The sequence below is a fragment of the Prinia subflava genome, chromosome Z (genome assembly GCF_021018805.1).
Source record: "Prinia subflava isolate CZ2003 ecotype Zambia chromosome Z, Cam_Psub_1.2, whole genome shotgun sequence".
NCBI classification, from domain to species: domain Eukaryota; kingdom Metazoa; phylum Chordata; class Aves; order Passeriformes; family Cisticolidae; genus Prinia; species Prinia subflava.
In genome coordinates, this window is record NC_086283.1 from 48,795,435 (window position 1) to 48,816,957 (window position 21,523).

At 36.7% G+C, this 21,523-nt stretch overlaps 1 protein-coding gene across 2 annotated transcripts in view; it reads right to left on the minus strand.

The window, feature by feature from the left end:
* Positions 1–21,523, minus strand: part of LOC134564674 (transducin-like enhancer protein 1) — an 81,783-nt gene that overhangs the window by 53,096 nt on the left and 7,164 nt on the right. Inside the window, exons 5-6 of one of the 2 annotated variants that reach the window (XM_063423695.1) lie at positions 5,560–5,622; positions 4,560–4,664 (exon numbers count right to left, since the gene is read on the minus strand). In XM_063423695.1, coding sequence (XP_063279765.1) covers positions 4,560–4,664; positions 5,560–5,622 — 168 coding nt within the window. The remainder of the gene's footprint in view (positions 1–4,559; positions 4,665–5,559; positions 5,623–21,523) is intronic. The other variant, XM_063423696.1, reaches the window with a different exon arrangement.

Genomic DNA, 21,523 nt, shown 5'->3' on the forward strand with positions numbered 1-21,523 from the left:
AAAGTTTGGTTAACACCACTCTTTTGTATTTTGCACGCCTCCCAGATTTTCTCTTTAGAGTAGGTCAAGTTACCAATACATATCAATACCACTTCCTTATTTATCCTCCAAGCTTAGTGGCACTAACAGTAAAACTCTCACCATTGTTTGGGGACTAGTATTTTGAGAATACTGACTACCATGCTGACAAATACCTTCCCTCCTTTGCTATCTTCTCTAAACTGGTAAATTAAGTCGGGAACCTTTGTATTCTAAATGTAGCTACCATGAAGCCTAGGATAAAACTAAGATTGCTATGTGTTCTAAAATATGAAGAATAAACCCAGGATGTTGCTTCACAATAGAGCTCCTATTGCCAGAGTTCAGTAATTTTGACTTGGAGTTACTGGGAGTATATGTTAAAAGTGAGGAGAGTGTCTTGTGCTCACTAGATCTCATTTTATTTAATTTAAAAGAACTAGGCAATTTCCCCTCCCTCAGCACATAATGCAGATCATGGCTGAGAAGGATCTAAAGTAATGCTACAGCTGCTTAGCTCTTCCCTTGCACTAAATTCTGCATTCATTTCTGCTCTAGTCTGTATTTCTATTTTATAATGAAACATACAGCCTAGTTATTTATAGGCTTTCTAAGGATTAACTACACACTCATAAGAATAAACCCTCAAGAGGTTAACCTCATCCTCTTAAGCTTCACACACTACAATCCCAGAGATAGCTGGCAACCACAGCCAAGAGAGAAAAAATAATCCCACATCTTGCTAATCCTTTAGCCAATCACCTCATGCAACAGTGGAGAGGCCTTTCGGAGGCCAACAACTCAATCTGTCTCAGGAGCACTGTCAGTCCAAAAGATTCATATTTCACTAAATCATTAGCAACCCACCTTAACAGGAAAAAAATAAGACATACTTGCCTTGTTAGTGGTATGCCAAAATCATGCATCAAAAATGCAGTGCCAAAGAAAGTTTCCAGTTTGCTGCTTGTATTTCTTATTCAGATATTTGCACATTCTACTCATAAAACTAGTTTATGGATTAGAAAGTAAATCTAATCTTGCTTAACTGTCACTTATACTCCTTAACACAAACCTTTTACTTTCTAGATATAACTCAAGAAAACAACCCCACAAAAACCAAGCAAACAATGAAACAAAACCCAAAAAACACAAGATACCCACAAAGAAGCCCAAAACAACCCTTCAACTTAAATCGTAATAGTCTACCAAATTCTTTCATACCATGATCTAGATTATTCCTTAACCACAGAAGTGGACACTGCCTGCAGCACTGCCAAGGAGTTAATGGGGGCACTTACCCTTTTAGTTAGGGTTTCTGCTTTGTTCATTATTTATCTAGAAAAATTGCTACTTCATTCAACTCTAATATAATAAATGTTAAATGGAGCTATATAAAAAAAAACTAAAGGAGATTGTTGAGCCATGCTGCTACCCCATGGCTGAAAGTAAAAACCTTCACGAACATGCAGGATAAATGTAAGGCCAGAAGTATGACTGTTAATAACCAAACATCACCCAAGGCTTTTTCCTGAAGTAAGAATTTTTAATCAGCACAGAGGATTAGCACTGCTTGGTAGCTCACTGAGTCCAACTATATTACTTTCTTAAAAAAATGTGTCAATTTATTCATTCTGTTTTGTACGTGCTTAATATACACCTATTCTAAAGCCCAGCTTTTGATTTTGTAGGCAAATTCTCTGAAAAATCCTAGTCCCGACAGACCGTAAGTCTCTATCCTCATAGTCTGTCCACTGACAGGCCTCTCTCTTTATAACTGAAAATAAAAAGTATAAAATAAATATAGTTCAAAATAATTTTGTTTTTAAAACATTATTCCCAGTAATTAAAAAGTCTTCGTTCCCTTGCAGAACCCACACATTGCACAAGAGTAACAGGAATTTCTCTAATTGAAGGAAGCCAATTGGGAAACTCTTGAATCATGTGGTGTCAGGAAGCAATGGCCCTTAAGGACAGAAAGGAAGAGGGGGGGAAAAAGGCAAATCCTGGCAAAAATGCAGAATTTTATTTAGTCAAAAGAAACCAGGCAAGTTAGTACCAGCTAGCAAAATGAAATTTCCCTGCTATCCTCATTAGAATTATCATATGCATGTATTTTAGGTACTGTGACACCAGAAGCCTGTTGATTGTATCTTCTACTGTTACAGATTGATCCAGCCTATTTGCACCCTGAAAAGAAGTTTGATGATCTTTCATGCCCATAATAGGTGTCCAAACCGTTGAATTACTATATCTTTTCTTATCTTGAAAGACACTGCACTTTAGCAGCATGGCCTTTCATTGTTTTTTACACCAGGTCGGGCCCCTGAACAATACTGACAGCTGCTATCAAACTGTGCCGTGCTCACCCTCAGTGCAGCTGCCGCTTGTAGGAACAGACAGGCTTCTGATGTGTCCTCCCCTCTGGGGAAAGGGCCTGACACCCTGAGTGCTCAGTGAGGGGGAGCAAAGGTCCACTGAATTGTCAGCCTGATTTTATGCTATTCAGATTTTCCAGGACATACACCATCCCTTTCAAACAAAACCAAGCATATGTCAGAGCATGAAACTTATTGTGTGGCACAAGGTTAACTATTGATTAATAAGACTGAAAAAGATCACTGGGACATACATCTAATTTTGGCATCATTGTAAATGCATGCATCTATGTGGTCAAACAAATTTTGTGCCCAGCATGTTAATTTCCTCATTCACAGTTTTGGATTTGTATGGCATCCCTCAGAAATTTTTCAAAAGAAATTGTTTCTTCAATATGAAATTATTTCTTCAGGTAAATCTTAGATAATTATAAAACAAGAACAACAGAACCTACTATTCCTGCTTCCAAAGAGCTTCCCTCCTGCTCCCCCAAAAACCCTTAAGTTCTTAATTGCATGTGGTACTTGTAGATCCTATGGCTTTTAAGACTGTATTGTGTAGACTTTAAAAAGAAGCAGATGATATGCCTGAGATAGCAAAACTTGGTTTGTATAAGTAGCATTACTTTAGGCGAGTAAGAATCTTTTATAATGTGTTTTAATATGTTTCCTTTTACTGCATAAACTGTTAAAACTGGTTCATAACAAAGGGTTTTTCATACCATTTTTATCCTTAAGAAGCAATTTATTTTAAAAAATGCAAGAAAGTACGGTTCGCTAATCTTTGCTAATCGAATACCACATATGTACATGTGGTGTATTTCAAAGATCAAATCAGGTATTCATAAACTAATTCATTACACAAGCAAAGCATAGAGGAGATTCTGACAAATACAGATGTAATTGTGTGGGTTTCTAAGATGTGATTAGCAAATCAACTAAGTAACAGTCAAAATTTGATATGAAGGAAAAACAGCACAGATTTGAAGGGGGGGTATGTTTATGCAAAGCTAATCTGTCAAGTGTAATAAAGCAGCTTGAATAAAATTTAAGCTGAAAATCCACTGAAGCTCCCCATTTCAGGGAGGAAAAGCTATTAAAAGGAAATGAAGGTCACCCTCCCAGTTTATTTCACCTAATTGACTGCCAATAGCTTACCACAGGCAAACCGACTGCAGATCTGCAATTGAGAAACTGATGAAAGGAGCATTTTCAAGCTGAGGCTCATTCTTTTAATCCTCCCTCATTCCTATTTTTTTTTTCCATCTCCAGTTGGGATGTAATTTTAAGCACAGATGGATTAACTGGTTCCATTGTCTGTAGACGTCATTGGACTATGGCACTGTTAATCCGTACAGCAGCATGTCTAATTATCATTACAAAGTGTCTGAGGGAACTATAAAGACCAGCAGGGCATCTTCTCACAAGCAATTAACATAAATTGATAAATGAGTAATTTGAATCCGCTCAAGGCGCTCACTTATGAATAAAATCAGAAAGGACAGGTTCTTGTTTCGGCTACTTCTTTCACTTAGTCGGAAGGGCAGAAAACATGAGAAATATTCCAGACTTAGTGGCAGGGGAAATGAACTCATACAGTGGAAAGAATGTATGGTTCAAAAAGTTCATTAATACAAAGCAAATGACTTGTGATTGACAACCAGTCACAAGCAAGTAGTATTAACTTTTTTAGCATATTTAAAAGCACATTCTTGGTGAAAGGCTATTAGAACACTGTGTCAGACAATTAATACTACTTCAAAAGCAAGTGAAGTTTCTATTCAGTAGCTTGCTAATTTAAAATTCATGAAAGATTCACAAGAAAGGGAAAGAAAGAAGAATGAATAGTTGTATAAGCTCCAAGAACTCAAGTGTCACAAAAAGCATGATAAAAAAGTATCTAGCTCAACTGACATACAATACCCATAAATAAACAAGCATCTCTCCTAAAACTATATTTCTTGCAGAAAAGTTTCATTACATGCAGCACTGCTGGACAAAATTATGTTCTGAAAAAGTAAACCATTACCTTTATCTCTGCTAAAATCTGTGTGAAGCAAAAAAAACTTCAGCAACACTGGGCATAAAAGCAGTGTTAGATATCAAAACATTAAGTTTATTTTTAAAACAGCAAAGCGGTAAGATATGAAAGCAAGTTATACACACTGTAGGAGGTAGACCTGGAAGGCCACGTACCCCGATGATGGCATTCAATTCAGCCATGGTCACTTGTTTGGCACGTTCTACAGCTTGGGCCACTTGTTGCTGATGCTGTTGAAAGAAGAAGGGGTATAAGGAGGAATTTGTGTTAAGGTATTACCACATCCTATCAAACCAGGTTCACAAATACTTCAATAACCACTCTGTCTGCAGAAGCCCACACTACCCATTACAAGACATCTTATGCAGGTAAAAGGTAACAATGACCTATTTTTCACCTGTTCAAAAGGAAAGAAGAGACCTGAAGGCAGCCAGCTTATCTCTTGCCCTACATCCCCTCATTATTAGTTTTCTGGCAAACAAATAATCATTTTTAACTGAGCTGACAGGATAATAATGTCAACTTTACATTAGTTTCAATCTTAACATTTTATAGCCTCTGTACCCACATAGCAAAACCAACTGAAATTTCAAACAGGGAAAACTGACCACTGAAATCAAGAATTACAAATCCTCTTTGTACAAATGTAGTGTTTGAAAATACCAAGTTTCAAAATGTAACACCAGCTGCCCACAACATGCTAAAATCACAGCCATTCCAACCAAATGTAGGTTTACAAACTTAAATAGTGTTTTGCATATGAGCTAAAAACCTCACCTTTGATATAAATTATGTAGAGAACACAAGCAAGCTTATTTCACTAGATCTACACTTGATAATTGAATATCTAATAAACAGTCACCATGATTAGAAATGAAAGCATTTTCTTGCATCACTACTATTTTACAGACTCCCACTCTCCTCAGGAAATGAATGAGGCTGAGCCGTTGTCACTAGTTTGAACTCAGATTTTTTAGATCAATTAGCAGGGGGTTTGCACACTTCAGCTATAACAGATGTTCCTTACACTTGTGTATTGTGATAAAATTAACATCTTAAAACTAGCTAATTTGCAAACAGAAAAACAACATAATTGCACTTTAACAGCTGAACAGTTTTACTTACTTCCTGAGACAAAAATGGGATGACTTGTGCACAAATTGTATTCAATCTCTTCGCGATTTCTGTCTATAGAGGAAAAGTATTTTGATTAAAAAATTGCATTTTAGGGGCTTTGACATATATAAACTAGTATATAGGATTAGACTAAGTTCAGACAGTGACAAAAGTAACAAAAAATTTACCCATTTTTCAGACTACTCCAAACATAAATACTTAATACATAAGCCCAGACAAGGAAAGCAATTTTGTTAGCTATTCTAGGACATCTGCCATGTCTAAAGCACCTTATCTGTATATACATTTAAGCACAAATCTGGTCCTTGTAATAATTCATTAATAAGCAGAGCATTTTTGAAATCCATTAACTCCAAGATGAAGCCTTTTAAAAGGTAGATTTATTATTACTCAAATTATCAAGCAGCATAACATGAAGGCAACAGGCATAGAAGAAAAATGCTACTTTCATGATCAATTTTATCTGTCTATTAGAAGGTAAAACGAGAAATGTACCATCAGGAATACAAAAGAAATACTAAAACAGAAGTCAGGAAGAATGGAGACAGAGTACAGACTTCTAAAATCTATATTGAAAGACAATTAAAATAATGCAAACATGGAAAAAAAAATAAGATTAAAAAAATGTGATTGTCTATAACACCAAATTTGTGAAACCATAAGCAGAAAGAGAACAAAGTAGAACAATTAGGAATCAGTAAAGAACAGAACAATCCTTCAGTGAAACCAACAGAGATTACAGCAGCACAGAGTCTGAGTCCCACTTTTCAACAGCTTTATGTATCTTGTACTTCTGTATCTCTCATTTTGGTATGTCAACCTAAACACTGGATTCCTGGTAAGGTAAAGGGATCTTTTTCTCTCATTACTCAGTGTTATCTGTGTTTACAGCCTTTCAGACCTATGCATCTGCCCATGCTATAATAATTAACCCTCAAGGTACCTACACAATTTTCTCAGTCTTCCTTAAAAACAGCTATTTCAGTCACTGTAGCACAGTTGCACAAAACCAAAATCAGCAATCAGACAAGAACACAGCTTAAAAGACACTGAACAGCTCCTGTCAATCTCTGTCGTACAATTAACCCATAAAGGTATTTCTTGGTTAGTTGGGAATATTTTAAGACAGAAGAAACAAGTAGTCACTACTGTGAATCATTAGGCCTTCTATGAAAATGGCATGTATTAAAGCTGAGCGAAGATAAACTCACTTAAGTGACTGTTAACAGACTAAAACTTTTAACTCTGTGCCAAGCCTTTTCCTGAACCTTCCCATAATTCTGAGTTTTTTTAAGAAGACACTGTGATATGTTGGTATTTATACATCAGTCACATAACAATTGAGATACAAAACCCACCTTCTAGCTTTACGTCTCAGGTGATTTGGGATCTAAGTATAATTAGCAAGCTTTAACATCTCCCTCCCAACCTCTGACAGACACAGGGAAAATTCATGATGGCATCCAGACCTGTAGAACACCACCTCCTCTCTCTTGACAAGAAGCACTCCACTCCACACCACTGACCGAAGCCTGATATTTGACACACCCACTCTATAACGTTTTGCAGAAGCTTCCAAGGAAGTTCTGGGATGGTTTCCTCCTAGGATTAAAAGGTTTCCCTTAACTAAGGGCAGTGAAGTGACAGTTGCTTTACAGGAAATCTTTAGCCTCTGCAACCAGGTGAACATATCTCTACTCTCAACTGAATAGGTATCATTCCACGGAGTATCACAATGCTCTTTTCCATTCTGTCTGAGCCGCAGTCATAAAACACTTATAATTCTATGTTTAGCCTTCAGTATTAGTACTACATACATAATAACAATGAAGTTACCAGCTTAACTATTACTGGTTGTCTGTAAGATGTAACTGTTACCAAATCTGTTGGCATTTCTCTGTTAAAGAAAACAAAACAAAAAACCACATGTACTAATGGGCATTTTTCCACATATCTAGTATATCTCTCCAGACGACATGGTACAACATGGAAAGGTACTCTGTTGCATAGCAGTCTGTTTGGCTGATGTTTAGCTAAGATGTTTAAGATCCAAGGACTTAACTGCCTAGACCAATGGGATTAACTTTGTTTTTCAGGCAGAACAAGCATGAATCATAGCATGTGACAAGAGGGGATAGAGAAAGAATAAAAGCAAGGAACTCAGTCGTTGTCTACTGAAAAGTTCTTTGGCCTGTATGGTCTACACAAGCTTCCCTATTCTGAGGTAAATGTCCTTATTGTTTCTATAAGAAAATAAAATGCAATCCTATTTTTAGCAGAGTCTGTAAAACATGCAAGTTGTCCATATTAGTGGATTTTTCTGTCCCAAATATCTGAGCTACACTGTAATAACATAGCATACATGACATCAAGCAGTAAGATAAAAGAATGCAGTTTCACGTGCATCAGGTTATAACTGCCTTCCAGTGAAGATCCGCTAGATGTTTTCTTTCATTTATTTTCTAAAAATTATTATTTTTCTAAAATAATCAGATTTTGCCCTTTCCACACAAATCTTCTGTTAAAATTATTGTCCCACTATTATCATACCTGATTTAGCATCAGAATACAAAAAAAATGTATATTCTTCTTAGTTTGTCTTTACCAACATTAGGCATTGGTGACCATATATGAACAGCAACCTTAATTCATCCAAACCTTAAATGTACATGCCATGAAATAAGTTTTAGATTTCTTGCTGTTGTTACAAGTGCCAATCAAGAAATATCTACACTGCAAATTAAAATGACTTTTCTATTAATCATAAAAGAAATCTGCTTGCATTTAAAAAGCAGTTTGTCTAAGTTTTCACACACATGTTTAAAGTACTTAAAATTATTTATCTACTGTGCAATTTCATGCACCTCCTATTTGCTTCCCTTTAATATTAAGTAAAAAATATTTTAATTGACAAAGACATTAAAAATATTTTTGTCGTCTAGCAAGTTGTGAAAGTTAGGTTTTAATGCACAACTAATGTAATTTTGCTGATCAAGAGTTGCAAGAGGTTGTTTTCAGAATTAAGAAAAAGGGATATTTGTTACTTTAAATGTAAATGCAACAGTTCAATAGACAATGCATATTTGCTTTTTAAGGTGAATTACCCTTGAGCATGCATGCTGGTGTGCCTGCAAGTGTATACACATTCATTTTGGAAGGCAAAACCCCCTTTTGAAAGAGTCAAGGACAGTTTTGTTAATCAGGACTAGACATCAGTAACTGGTTTCATTAGAGTAAGCTCCCAGACCTGGGGCTCATGAATTTGTAAGTCTTAAAATAAAGGTACTTATCTCCTGTTTCTAGAAGCCTTCGAATAAAACATAACTATTACCTAACTGCTAATCTTGAGACATATAGAGAGGTCCTAAGGGTGAATAAACAAAGGAAACTTTGCACAAAGCTGCTCAAACACAGACAAACAGGGCTAATTGCCCATGTTCTGTGGCTCCTTGGTAAAGCAGGATACAGAAGCCTGCATCTCTCGAAGTCCTCTGAGCTCTATGGCAGCTCTCAGCAAAGCATCTGAAGTGCCCTTAATTGTTTGTGTTCTTAATGCAGAGCCTCTTGAATACATTCATTTTTAATAGAGAACTTGAGTGTGAGGCCCATCAAAGAATAACAAAACTACATCATTCACTGGTTCTTGCTGCTGTAATGGTTGTCTTTTGATTTATTTGCAAATGACTAGCTTGTCAGACCCCTCACTGAAGTGCTACCCTTCTTTCTGAAGTATCATTAAAAATTAACATGAAGGAATTCAGCTGCATTTTGTAAAATTAAGTTGAGCTGACGGATTTCTTTCTCTTGCATAATTTTTTTTGCCTCTGTTCCATTCAGTTAAGGACTTAAATGTTTTGACCTAACCATTGCCAAACTCAAGTGTTTGTACTTAAGTTTGTCTAGCTCACTTGTTAAAGTGAATTCTTAACATAACGACAAAGAACAAAGCAGCCAGACTAGTTACTAAATATAATACTCATTTAAATAAGGCATTTTACAATGGACTGAAGCTTGTTCGTAGAATTGAAATTTTTTCCCTTCTGCATTGTTAGAAAAAAGTATTGATCTGTTTTCTTTTACAATAGTCTATTCCAGATAATTTTGCCTTTTGATAGCCTGTACTTTCCAAAGGTCCACACAAGGTATCATACCTAAATCATGACAATTTCTTGAAAACTACATATTTTGCAATGAAATTAAAAAGAAAAATAAGATAAGTATCCAAATTCTATTTCACAGCATAACAAACACCCATGTGTATTTCAGTTCTAATGTAAGAAGTCCTAGCTTATGTGAACCAGCAGTTTAACTTCTGAGTGAAGAACACAGATTCCCTCTGAGAACTAGTTAATCCCCCTTCAGCTTCAGAGGTTTCATAGGAGTAATTTCGAGTTTGCTCCAACCACTGTCTACCAATACATATCCCAGTAGTAACTTCAGCTATAGCATCCATGGTGATTTAAGACAAAAATTAAATCTTACAACACATTATTTTAGCAATCACTTGTGCTGCAACAGCTGCTCCATTATTATTGCTGAGACTCACCAAAGCTGTCCAGACTTTATTTTACAAAGCAATGGTTAGCTAAAACGTCCATTTTAGGTCAGAAGCTTGTTATTCTTTCCCGCACTGAACTTCCAGTATCACAAAGCTACATCAGTTCTGAAAGCACTCTATCATCAGTTTTGAAGGACAGCTTTATGTATTTATTTATTACATTTTTATTTATGCTATTGTTTTGATTCAATTTTGAAAATCAAATTTGTAATAAATTCAGAAAAATACCACTTAGGAGCAACATGATTAAAAGCAAAGCAAAAAACTCCAGAGTTTTGATGATACCAAAGCAGCATGTCCTTGGTAATTCATTCCCTTCAAGCAAAAGAATGAGAGAATCGGCCTTTACTGCACAGAAAGGCTGTTAAAACACATTCACAAAAGCTTTAGAAGGTAATCCTTAAGCACTCTGCCTCTGCTTACACTTTCAAGACTTAGAAAGCCAAGTACAACACTGAACTCCTCCTGGAAGGACAAAATGGACTTCCTGCCATTTACAACGTGTAACACAGTAATCCACTGGGGAGGAAAGGTCAATGTTGCACTTTTGGTCATTACTGAATCATTTGAGACTATCTGTGGTGGGGATGGGAAGAAAATCGAAGCTTATGAGAATACTGCAAATGGCTTGACCTCAGCCTAGTTTTCATCTCCATCTGTCTATAAGGCATGTGAATAAAAAGCCCTCTTTATGGGACATGCTTGACCATTCTTTTATAATCCCTGCTGATGATGAGATCCCAGAACTCATTCAAATATGCAAAGACTAGTGAAATGCAGTAAGAAACTGTATAGTTTAGTCTAGTACTGAGGTTTAATACCCATTAAGTGTTTTAATTTTTCCAATAGTATAATTGAAACAAGCATTGCACTTACATGACAAAGCTTTTATTCTTTTTGTGATCAAGATCTTCAAAAACAATAGAAAGCACACACATTCAGAGAGTAATTAAAGAACAAGACGTATTTCACTGTGCTTAGCTTTCTGCGTCCTTTGTTAGTACTTGCTATAGCAAGACTCTAGCACCTCCAAAACTTTGCTGCTAATAATTCAGGGGATGAGGGGATGTTGGCGTTATAATTAAATCTCAAAACTTAAACACTCAAAAGCTTCAAATGATTAAGGCTAGCATTCTGTGAACTTTGCTATTCGTCAGTTATTGAATCCAGGTTGAGCACAGAGATATGCATATATTATGAATGCCCTTTTATTTAAAATTAATACACTACATTTCAGTTTGGCAATGGCTCCAAAAGAAAAAAAAAATAAAGGCAACATACCTTTTAAAAGTTTAGGCCCCCATAGTATATCAATGTCAAACAACAGCGTGTCAAGCTAAGATTCAATTCAGGTAAGTGCCACTGCCAAATTTTCTTGTTCCCAGACGTGCTTTAAGATTATTTTATTGCTTAAAATTTAATTTGTTCCAACTTGCGTTTCCATGACAACGTTGGCTAACCCTGCAAATCATTTGGGTAATTGGATATCTTATCTTTCTATTGCTCTCAAATCCAATGATTCTGGAAGAACTGCAGCAGCCAATCAAATTTACAGGCCTCCTGAGTAATAGACTTGCACAAGTAGCCACATCCATCTCCCCTTTACTGCCGTACTAACCAACCTGTGACAAACTGCGGAAGTCAGCCTTCCAACTGTATTTTAAATTATAAACACTGTCATCACTAATACTCTCACCAATAGGATGGAATGGGAAGGTTTATTCTCAACAGATACTTGATATTCAATCTGACAAGAAGCAATGGGTAGCATTCATTTCAGCAACAAAAATAATCTCTGTACTTTGGGCATAAACTTCAGTTTAGCATGACATATAATTCATAAATACAGTTTTCCTTCTGCCCCACATTTTAATTGTGAGATCAGTCATCCACAAGATTATATTAAAATCCCAGAAGACGAGGATGAAAAATCTTTAGCAAATAAAAAAAAACAAAACACCACCATATCATAAGTGGGAGTGGGGAAAGGAAGAAGTAGCACAAATTTAACAGAATAAAAATTCAAAACTATAAAGCCAGAGAATGTGACATAGTTTCCAAAGTGAATTTAGAGGGCTTTAATTCAGTACCTAAACTACTTTTATCTGAATCCTCTTAGATGTTCATTTAAAATACAGAAAGGTCACATTAATTTAAACATAAGCTACATAAGATGCACAAGACAACAGCTACACTTGCCAAATATCTACTACAGATTTGGATTCCATTCAAGTGTAAAGTGACTGGATATATTTCAGATGTGTAATTTCAAAGCTTTGTAATAATACAGAGAGGCTCTGTGTAACTCTCAATGAACCACTGTACACAACTGCCCATCCCATTTACAGCTGTAAATCCTGTTGAAACATAGCCAACTGGCAACAAAGAATCTGTTGTTGTCAGGATGTCAAAGTGCTCCTTTTGCATATCTTCACTATGTCAAGGCTCTTCTTAAACTTGGCTAAAGAGGGCAGTTACCACATTTCTCCTTTAATCTAACTTCAGCCCATCTTGCTTAAGCACTCACAACTACAAAAAGTGTGTTTATCTAAATTTTAGTTCCATTGTTTAGTTTCCAAGCCTAAGCTAACCTTAAACACACACAGAAGTATTTAAATCTCTTAAGTGAGCACAAGGCTTTGTTTTACTTTCAAGCTGTTTTCCAGGACACAGAGTTCCCACTTTATTTAGAGTCCAAGAGATGCTAAGCAAATCAAAGGTTGACTCCAATCCAGAAAAGGTCTTTCCACCTTTGCCTCCAGGGACACAATTTCTTTGAACCATACTGCAGACATCTAGAGACCTGCCAAACATCTCAACAACTATTCAGGCAGAAAACATTACTATAACACAAAGTGGGAAAGGGCCAGCTTAGTAGACCACTACGTCAGGGAGCTAAATAAACTCACAGGAGGCATCCATCCAGTAGGAGAACAGCCCAAAGTATCAGGAGAACCAAGATGGGAGCAGAGGTTTTTGGGAGAAACATCAGCTATCAATGAATTCCCCTCTTCTCATCTGACTACATTGTAACAAGTTGTTATGATGCTCTATAGGCAGCACGGTCTCCAAAATTACCCAGCACACTTTGCAGTATTATCTTTAAGGTCACTAAGAACTTGATTTACTCTGGACAACTGAGCAACACTGCACTACACAGTAACAAGGAGGAGACAAAGAGAACAGAAAAATAAAAGAGCATAAAAAGTATATCTTTAACTGCTACACTCCTACCAGGAAAGAGCACCAGTGTCTCTTCATTTAGTTTAGGATGATTTTTTAAAACTACTTCCTATTTTGCTCTCACTCCCATAAGCCACATTGGAATCTCTACAAATATCTTTTCAGTACTTGTCACACTGAGCCACTTGATTGGTATAACAGTAGAAAGTCAAATTTCTTAGACAGCTGGAGAAGTACCTGAAATAACAGTTTCTAAAAAATTAGAGCATAAAGTTCCTCAAACCAAGAACATACATATACAGTATTCAAGTCAATAATGAAGTTTCCAGTCAAGGTTCTGTCCTTATCAACATTCAAGTAAGACTAACAGCAGTAAGACTACAATTTTTTTACTAGAACAATAAACATGCCATCCAAGAAAAAAAGAAGTATTAAGACAAGGGTCTGAATTATGGGGAGGGGGAAAACTAATCACTGTGCTACAATTAGATTTTAGAAATAACTACTGAATTAAGCATACCAACTAAGCCACATGTACTGCTCTATACTAAATGTAGTTTCACCATTTTAAAATACTTAGTATATTCACAGCTCAGTTTCAAAAATCGATCAAGTCAGAAAAACAATTTAAACACTCACGCATATCAATGCTTTAGGTGCCATCAGGTGATTCACTAATGAATAACAAGTTAAGAGGGATTGACAACTCCTTTGATAGTAACTAGCAGAACTACCCACCACATAGGATTTGCAAAGAAGGTAAACATAATGAATATTTTCCCTGTGTAGCGCAAAAGGTACACAAATCTTTCAGCAAAACTCTGGGAACATGACAGTAAATTCCTTACCATTTTATTATTTTTAAATATATTCTATTGCTTACAGAATAGAAAAAATAGTTAAAAGACCATCTAAATTGCATTCCAATAGACAGTCCAAATAGAAACAAATTTGATTAAGACTGAAATCACTGCAATTTATAATGATTGGGAAAGGAAGGAAATGAAAAAACCAAGTAAACTTCAGAACAGCATATCCCAACTGGCAAGGTCAGTTTTATAGGATGTGCTACTGATGAGGGAGATCAAAATGGCATTATGAAGAGACGACATTTTCTTTTTGAAACAATTTTAAGGACATGGATGACAGTTAATAGATCTGCACATGGAGGTGGAAGAGAGAGAGGAAAAATGGGAAGGATGGAATAGTGCCAAGAGATTAAATCCCAGATTCTTCACTGACTTGACACAAATAGGAAAGCCTACATGAAGTGGAAGATAAATCCAGAGAGGCAGTATAAACATATACAGCACAAGAACATACATGCCAGTAATAAGAAACAACTCAAGTAAAGCTTCTGCTTACAGATTAGAATAGTCAGGTTTGATTCCCTCATTTAGAAAAGGGAAGATACGGTCAAGGGACATCAAGAAGGCCAGAAAGTCCATGCTTTTTTACATGCATCCTAACTATATTAGAATCATTACAAATTAATTATTATAAATTACTAGTTGTATAAGGTCAACACTGCAGCTTAAACTAATGCCTTACGATTTTAGCTTTTATGTTTTCCAAATCCCGTACCGTGCTTTAGCGTGTAACTCTCAACTCCATACAGAGTGTGAGTTACTGTCTTCACATTTTGGTCAGACAAAACAATTCCAAACAATTCCTCTAGACCTGAAACTCAAGGACACTCCACTGCCTCAGACCTCGGAAAAGTATAAACAAAAGTGAGTTTGGGGGGGAGGGGGAAGTTGGGTGGATATGACTTCATTACCTGATGCTGTTATTAGACAATTAATCCCTGATACGTAAATGGACCAAACTCGTATCTCTCTGAAAAACTCATTACCATCGTCCATCTTTGGTGTAGCCCCTCCCAGAGGCTTCTGACTACCAAGGTGTACCTATTGAAGGCCTTTAACAAATATCCACTTCTATTCTCTTGATCTTGTCTTGTCTCTATCCTAGGTAGCCACTCCAAGGCACCAAAACAGCTAAGAAATGTGAGGGAGAGTCACAAAAGACATTAGTGACAACTGACCAGCTAGTGGACACCTTGCAGAACCTCGAAAGTCAAATGGACAGGAAACTGTGAGAGGACAGTGCCTAAAAATAACAGACCAAATCAAAGAGCAAAGAACTACAGCTTAATTACTCAACTTTAGGCATTAAAAAGCCTTTTTATCCACAAAAACTGAAGTGAAACAGATAAAAACCCACAGCTCAGTAATATTTTTAAGCAGAAAACATCAAAATTACGCAAAGTCCAAAAAGGTAAAGTAATTACAGATAAGAGAGGCAGATGATGTTAACATCTTTGCTAAGAATCTGACAGTCATAGCATTATTATGAACATCGCTCGCAGCACAGCAAAAATTTCATGGGAACAAGGACAAAAGTGCTTTATTACTAAACCATGTATAGATAAAATCAGTTGGGGTTTTTTTTGAAACTAAAAAGTTCTGCATTCATGATAGGTCCAGTATTTTTTAGTATTTCCCACTAACAAGCATAAAGATCTCTTCATTTACCCTAATCCTCAATTTGCAAAGAGTTTCAAGCTGAGAAAGACAGAATATGCTGGAGAATAGCTTCAGAACTCACTTTACAGTGAATGGAAAAATGGACTGAAAAGTAAAAAGGACAGGGATAAAGGCCCATAGCATGCCTAGACAAGAACATAAAAGAAAAGGAAATAATGGACCTTAGGAATGAATCTCTTGGTCACAGAGGATCAGAAGTTGAACATAAGTCAATAGCAGGCTGTTGCAGAAAAGGTTGCCACCACAGTGAGCCGTATTCTAAGTAAACCTTCTATGCTACTCAGCACGGCATTTCCTCCACTGGAGTACTGTACTTCAGCTGGGCAACACCATTCACAGAATGAGCACTCGACTTTAGAGGTATGCAGCATGGTTCTGGAAGGCAGGGGAATGGTTTGCTCTCCTTATTCAGGGTGAAGGAAAGGCATAGTAAAGAGCTGAAGTTACCACAGAAAAGACTGAAATTGTAACTGAAGAAGCACTTCAGCAGTAAGGACATAAAAGCAATCTGCTACCTGAAGAGCTTGAGGGTTGCCACTACTGTTGAAGTCTTTGCTAACAGAACAAGCATCCTATCAGCAACAACACTGGTATAGCTGATCCTGCTAGGAGGACACAGGGAAGCACTAGGTCCCTGCTAGCGACGTGGTACTACAGCTCATATTTCAGTTTGAAGAAATAACTGAAAGCAACCTAAAAGTCTTGTTGAAAATTTTGCATTTGTTTAACTGGCAATTTATAGTCACCATTTGAGGCCATAGACAGCTAGCCTAGTTTACTGTCTGAGAAGTAATGGCTGGAAATCTTATCAGTTACAGCAATAGAAATTCAGAATGACCTTATACCTTAAAGGAAGACAAATGTTTTACTTTTTTTTAACTAAACAAAAAGCCTTGTAAATAGAAACTGTTAGAGCAAAAGTACAAAAGAATGATCTTTCTGTAAGTCATTTTTCCCAAGAAAATGTAGGGTATTCATCCCTTCTACCCAGCTTAATTCAAATTTCTATACCTAAAGTTGAGATCATGTCTTGAAGCAAAGAGCATGGCATTTCAAGGGGTTTAGAACATATAAAAAACAAATCCATAAATAGGCAGATTTTCACAGATCATAAAATTCAGCCAGTTTCAGATGTCCTTTCTTTTTCTTGAGCTAACAAAAGCAGGTTCTCATAGACTTAATATCTTATCAAGATGCAGCTCAGCAAGCATACCCATTCTTGCTCCCATTCTCGAAAATGAAAGCTATCTTTTGTTTTTGCTTGCTAATCCATAGAAGCCTTTCAAATGGCACAAACAGAGATGGCAGCATTTTGTTCTCTAAATCAATTTTATCCTCAGCCATCAACTAGATGTTCCAGCTCACAGAAAGATCAGTCCTTTCCTTCTAATTCAAAAATCCATACTACCATTGCCCTTGCAAACTGCTAAACAAGCAGTATCGGCAATGCACTTGTGTTCTGTAATATATTTACTGCAAATCCCAACAGCTTGCCTCCTAATGCAGTTTTCTATTGTGTCTCTTCTTGTCAATACGGTGACTGGTAACCTTACAAGTAAGTTGCTTTGACCAACTATTTACACAAACATCAAAAAGCTTCAAGACAAAGAAATAAAGACCAAGCAGGAAGAAAAGAACATCCATGTTGCTGAGGGAGGGAGACAAAAAAAATAAATCCAAACCTCCAAACAAACTAACAAGTCTTAAAACAAAACACAAATTAGCCCACATTTTCTGTTTTGTTATCACATATACAAAAAGGATAGTTAGCTCTTCAGATCATGTAAGAAGTATAAAATACTTCCAGACAGACAACCCTGACACAAAGCCTACCTAACACCCCTCAAATAACTTTAATCTGTAATTTAATCATCAGTGCTAATTTGTTCAGAAAGAGCAAATGTTCTGAAGAACACAAAGAAAAAGTGGGAGCAACTTAGCCAATCCCCAATTAGTGACTACACTCTTCTAATACACTCTGCAACTTCTCATGAGACACAGAATATTATCATTATAAAAAAGTTCAGGGACATTCACCAAACATACTGATTTCCTGAACTGATTTCGCCAAACTAGAAAGTGTATTTAATAAGTATGCTTGCAAACAACTGAAATAAGATTTAACACTCAAAACAAAAGAAACACAAACAGCCCACCTTGATGCTGTCAAGATTCATATAAACCTATGGAAACAATATTAAAATCTCTAACTTGAAAACAATCACAATACTTTCAAGTGAAATTGAGATCAAAAAGGCTTATAGCATTATTTCACAGGGTTGTAGTATTTTAAGTTTTAGTTTTATTGGAGATTTTCGTTAGTTTGCATAGCACTAGGGCTTCTTTCTTAAAAGAGACAACCTCAGGAAATAAGTGATTTTTAAGTCTAACCTGATTTAACTAGAATTTAGTTAAGATTAAACACAATTTCAGCAAGTTCTAATCCACTTTTCAGTCACCTCCAGCACTATGCCGGAAACTGTTCACTGGTGGAGTTTCACCAGGGGTCTCTGCTGCAATCTGTTTTACTAATACGATCAGCATGGAAAAGACAGCAAGCAGCAAGTAAGAAAACTTGCTTCATAGAAGAATTAGAAAGAAAGTAAATACAAAGGCTGCAAGGAAATAGAAATACATTTTATCCATAAAAAAGTAAAAGCAACAGCTAAAGAATCACAAGAGACCTTACAGGAGTAGATGGGCAATGAAATAACTGTACATAAACAAAATTTACATACACTAGGAGCAGACATCCCTAGCCACATAAAATGATGGTTCCTGAATTTGAAATTATCATTCATGAGCAAGAACTCAAATGTGAAAGGTGTCTCCAGCAGTTCAGCATTTTATGGCAGTCAAAAGGAACTTGGAACTTTTACTAAAGAAGAAATAAAAATTAAGAAAACAAACAAAAAACATCCAGAAAACAGAAAAAGTGGTAATACAAATCTCTGGTTCACCAGCATCCTGAGAACTGCATATAGTTCTAGTTTCCTTATTTCAAAAGTCTAAGTTAAAATTTAAAAAAGGTTGAACGAAAAGCAAGGAAAAGGATCAAAGCTACACAACTGTTTAAGCTCGAACTGCCCAACCTGAAAAGGAGTCAACACAGATGGGCTCCAAGAGGTGTAACATTTTGACTCCATTGAAAATGCTGCTAGGTATCAATAGCTTCTGTTCTGAGAAGCAGTGGTCATCAAATAAAGACAGGAAACCAGGTTCAAAGCAAACAAAGGTGGGGAGGTTGTCCTAAATCAGGAATAATTTTCTCCCCACAACAGCACAGTAATGGTGGAAACACACTAGAAAGCAGTTTTGCAGAGGAGGGCTCTGGAGAGGAAGCTGAATATGCATTAGCCCCACACAGATGTTCTGATGAAGGGCACACCTCATGTGGGGACACAGGAGAATGACTATAAGCAACTGACTGTTTGAAATTATTCCCCTTTCTGTTCCCCCTGTTTGGCAAGAAGGAAGATGTTGCTAAACTGGAGCAAGTCTCTAAGTGTCACCAGTAAGATGATCAAGCAATCAGAGCACACATCATACCAGGGAGAAAATAGCTTGATCAGCTTCAAGAAGGGCATTAATAGGAGATGAGACCTCCTTGCTGACAAAGAAGTGATTATGGAGAGGACTATGTCATCTCCTTCTCAGAGGTGCATAATAGAGAAACAAAAGGCACACAATGGCCACCAGTGCGGAAAGGCAAACTCCCAGTTGGTGAAGGATAAAATTCTTCACAATAAGGGCAGGTCAAACACTAGGAAGTGTTGCGCTGACATGTCACGCAATTATTACCTCCAGAAAGCCGTTTTAAGTAGAAATTTGATGTTTACAAGAACACAGGTTGCAAATTCAGCTTGACTATGGGACCAACTTTCAAGAACTTTAAAAGCCATAGCCTCCAAGTAATCATAAGGGCTAATCTGTTAACTACCTGTTTTGACAATTAAATGCTGGTAAAATTATGAATTCTCCCTGCCTTTGTTTTTATCCGTTCTCAGAGGAACTATGCAAGCAACCATTGTTCAAATACCTACACTTAAGAATCCAGCTAAGAAGTGTGATGAAGAAAGTGATAATAGGACTGTTCAACATAATTGCCATTAGATATCCCTAAATCTTACTCCAAGTGGAAAAGTAATTTCATTAGCTCCATTCAAAGCTGTTATCATTTTTAAAGTAGGTACTGTGCAGTCTTCTGATAAGTGCCAGTTGATCCAAAATTGGTTTTAAAGGCTTTTACTGTATGCTAGTGGTGATCTATTAAGCCTAAAGGATCCTAATTTTCCATTTTGCACAGGAGACACTGCAATTTTAGCACTTCGCTGCGAACACTTAACTAGAGAGGGACGAAAGGCAATTCAAATGCTCAGCTTGATTTGGTATAACAACCAGCAGAAGGAGGAAAACCATCAAGCTTTCCCCACAGAATCTGTTGTGACAAAAGGATATTGCACAAAGAATCTCCCCTCTTACTCTTCCCTTTACTCCAAAAGTTACCAGGACTTTTTTTTTTCCGTCCCTCCAACTGAACAGATACACAAAGTATATCAACAGATGAGGCAAGGCAAGCTCCAGCAAGGCAAGGGAAGTTTAACAATGTAGCTGGTAGGAATAGTGTTCCTCACTGCAGCTCAGAAATCTGGTAGACTAAGTCCAAAATGAGAGATGATCAGGCACTATTTAACGTATGTACAGTGTTTACACTGTGACACACTTTTGAATTAAGTTCTATATGGAGTTGACATAATAGATGGTATCTGACAACGTGGTTATGTGAAAGCCACATGGAGATGTACTTCACAGTGCCCTGAATCTGTCAGATAACTCCTTCACAATAATGTTGGCCTCGAGCTTGAAACATGGTTCAAAAGTCACAGAAGTTGATGTAATTACTCTAGTCTTTTCTCCTCTTTCAAACTAGCAACTCCATTTGTGGTTGAAATGGCTAGGCTGCTGACACAATTGTACTCATTTAGAAACCAAATATTTGTAGAGTAAGTACAATTTTTTCAGAGAAAAATACTGTCACAATCAATCTTACCGTTTTCTCTTTTAAAGAGAAACAATTTTTGCATGTCTTTTGTGGCTGTGCCAACTGTAAAATGCTCTTGAAATATTCACGGCACACCACCAAAACCTTAAGGAATTTTTCATTCCAATAATTAAAATGTAGGAAAAAGAAAATTAATTTATCTTTAAATCCCTTTCAACAGCAAAGCCATCCTACTCAAGAGCTGCAGAGAGCTAACTAAGCTCTTTAATTCCCTCCTGTTTAACCCTCTCCTGAAGACTGATGTTCTAATGAGATATCATTAGAAGACTTTGTCCTTTGCCACGAAGCATTAGAAATGATTCCACAGAACAGTCCGAGATAAAACAGACACAACTGTTTAACTGTAAAACTGGTTAACGCAAAGCAGCTTTGGAGTTTGTACACTTTTCTACAACAGGCAAGCTCCTGAATGACAGGTCTGCCTCCAGGCAGGTCACAGAGATAAAAAAGAACCACCCAAAGAAAAGGAAACCTTGCCATAACTGTTGGGATAGCAGAAACCTAGACACTGTAGTAGTTTATAAGTCTAGTACTCGGTTCAGCACTGATGAATTTCTTTTTCCTGTGGCTGCCTGCCAATGAACAAAAGATAATCTTGCA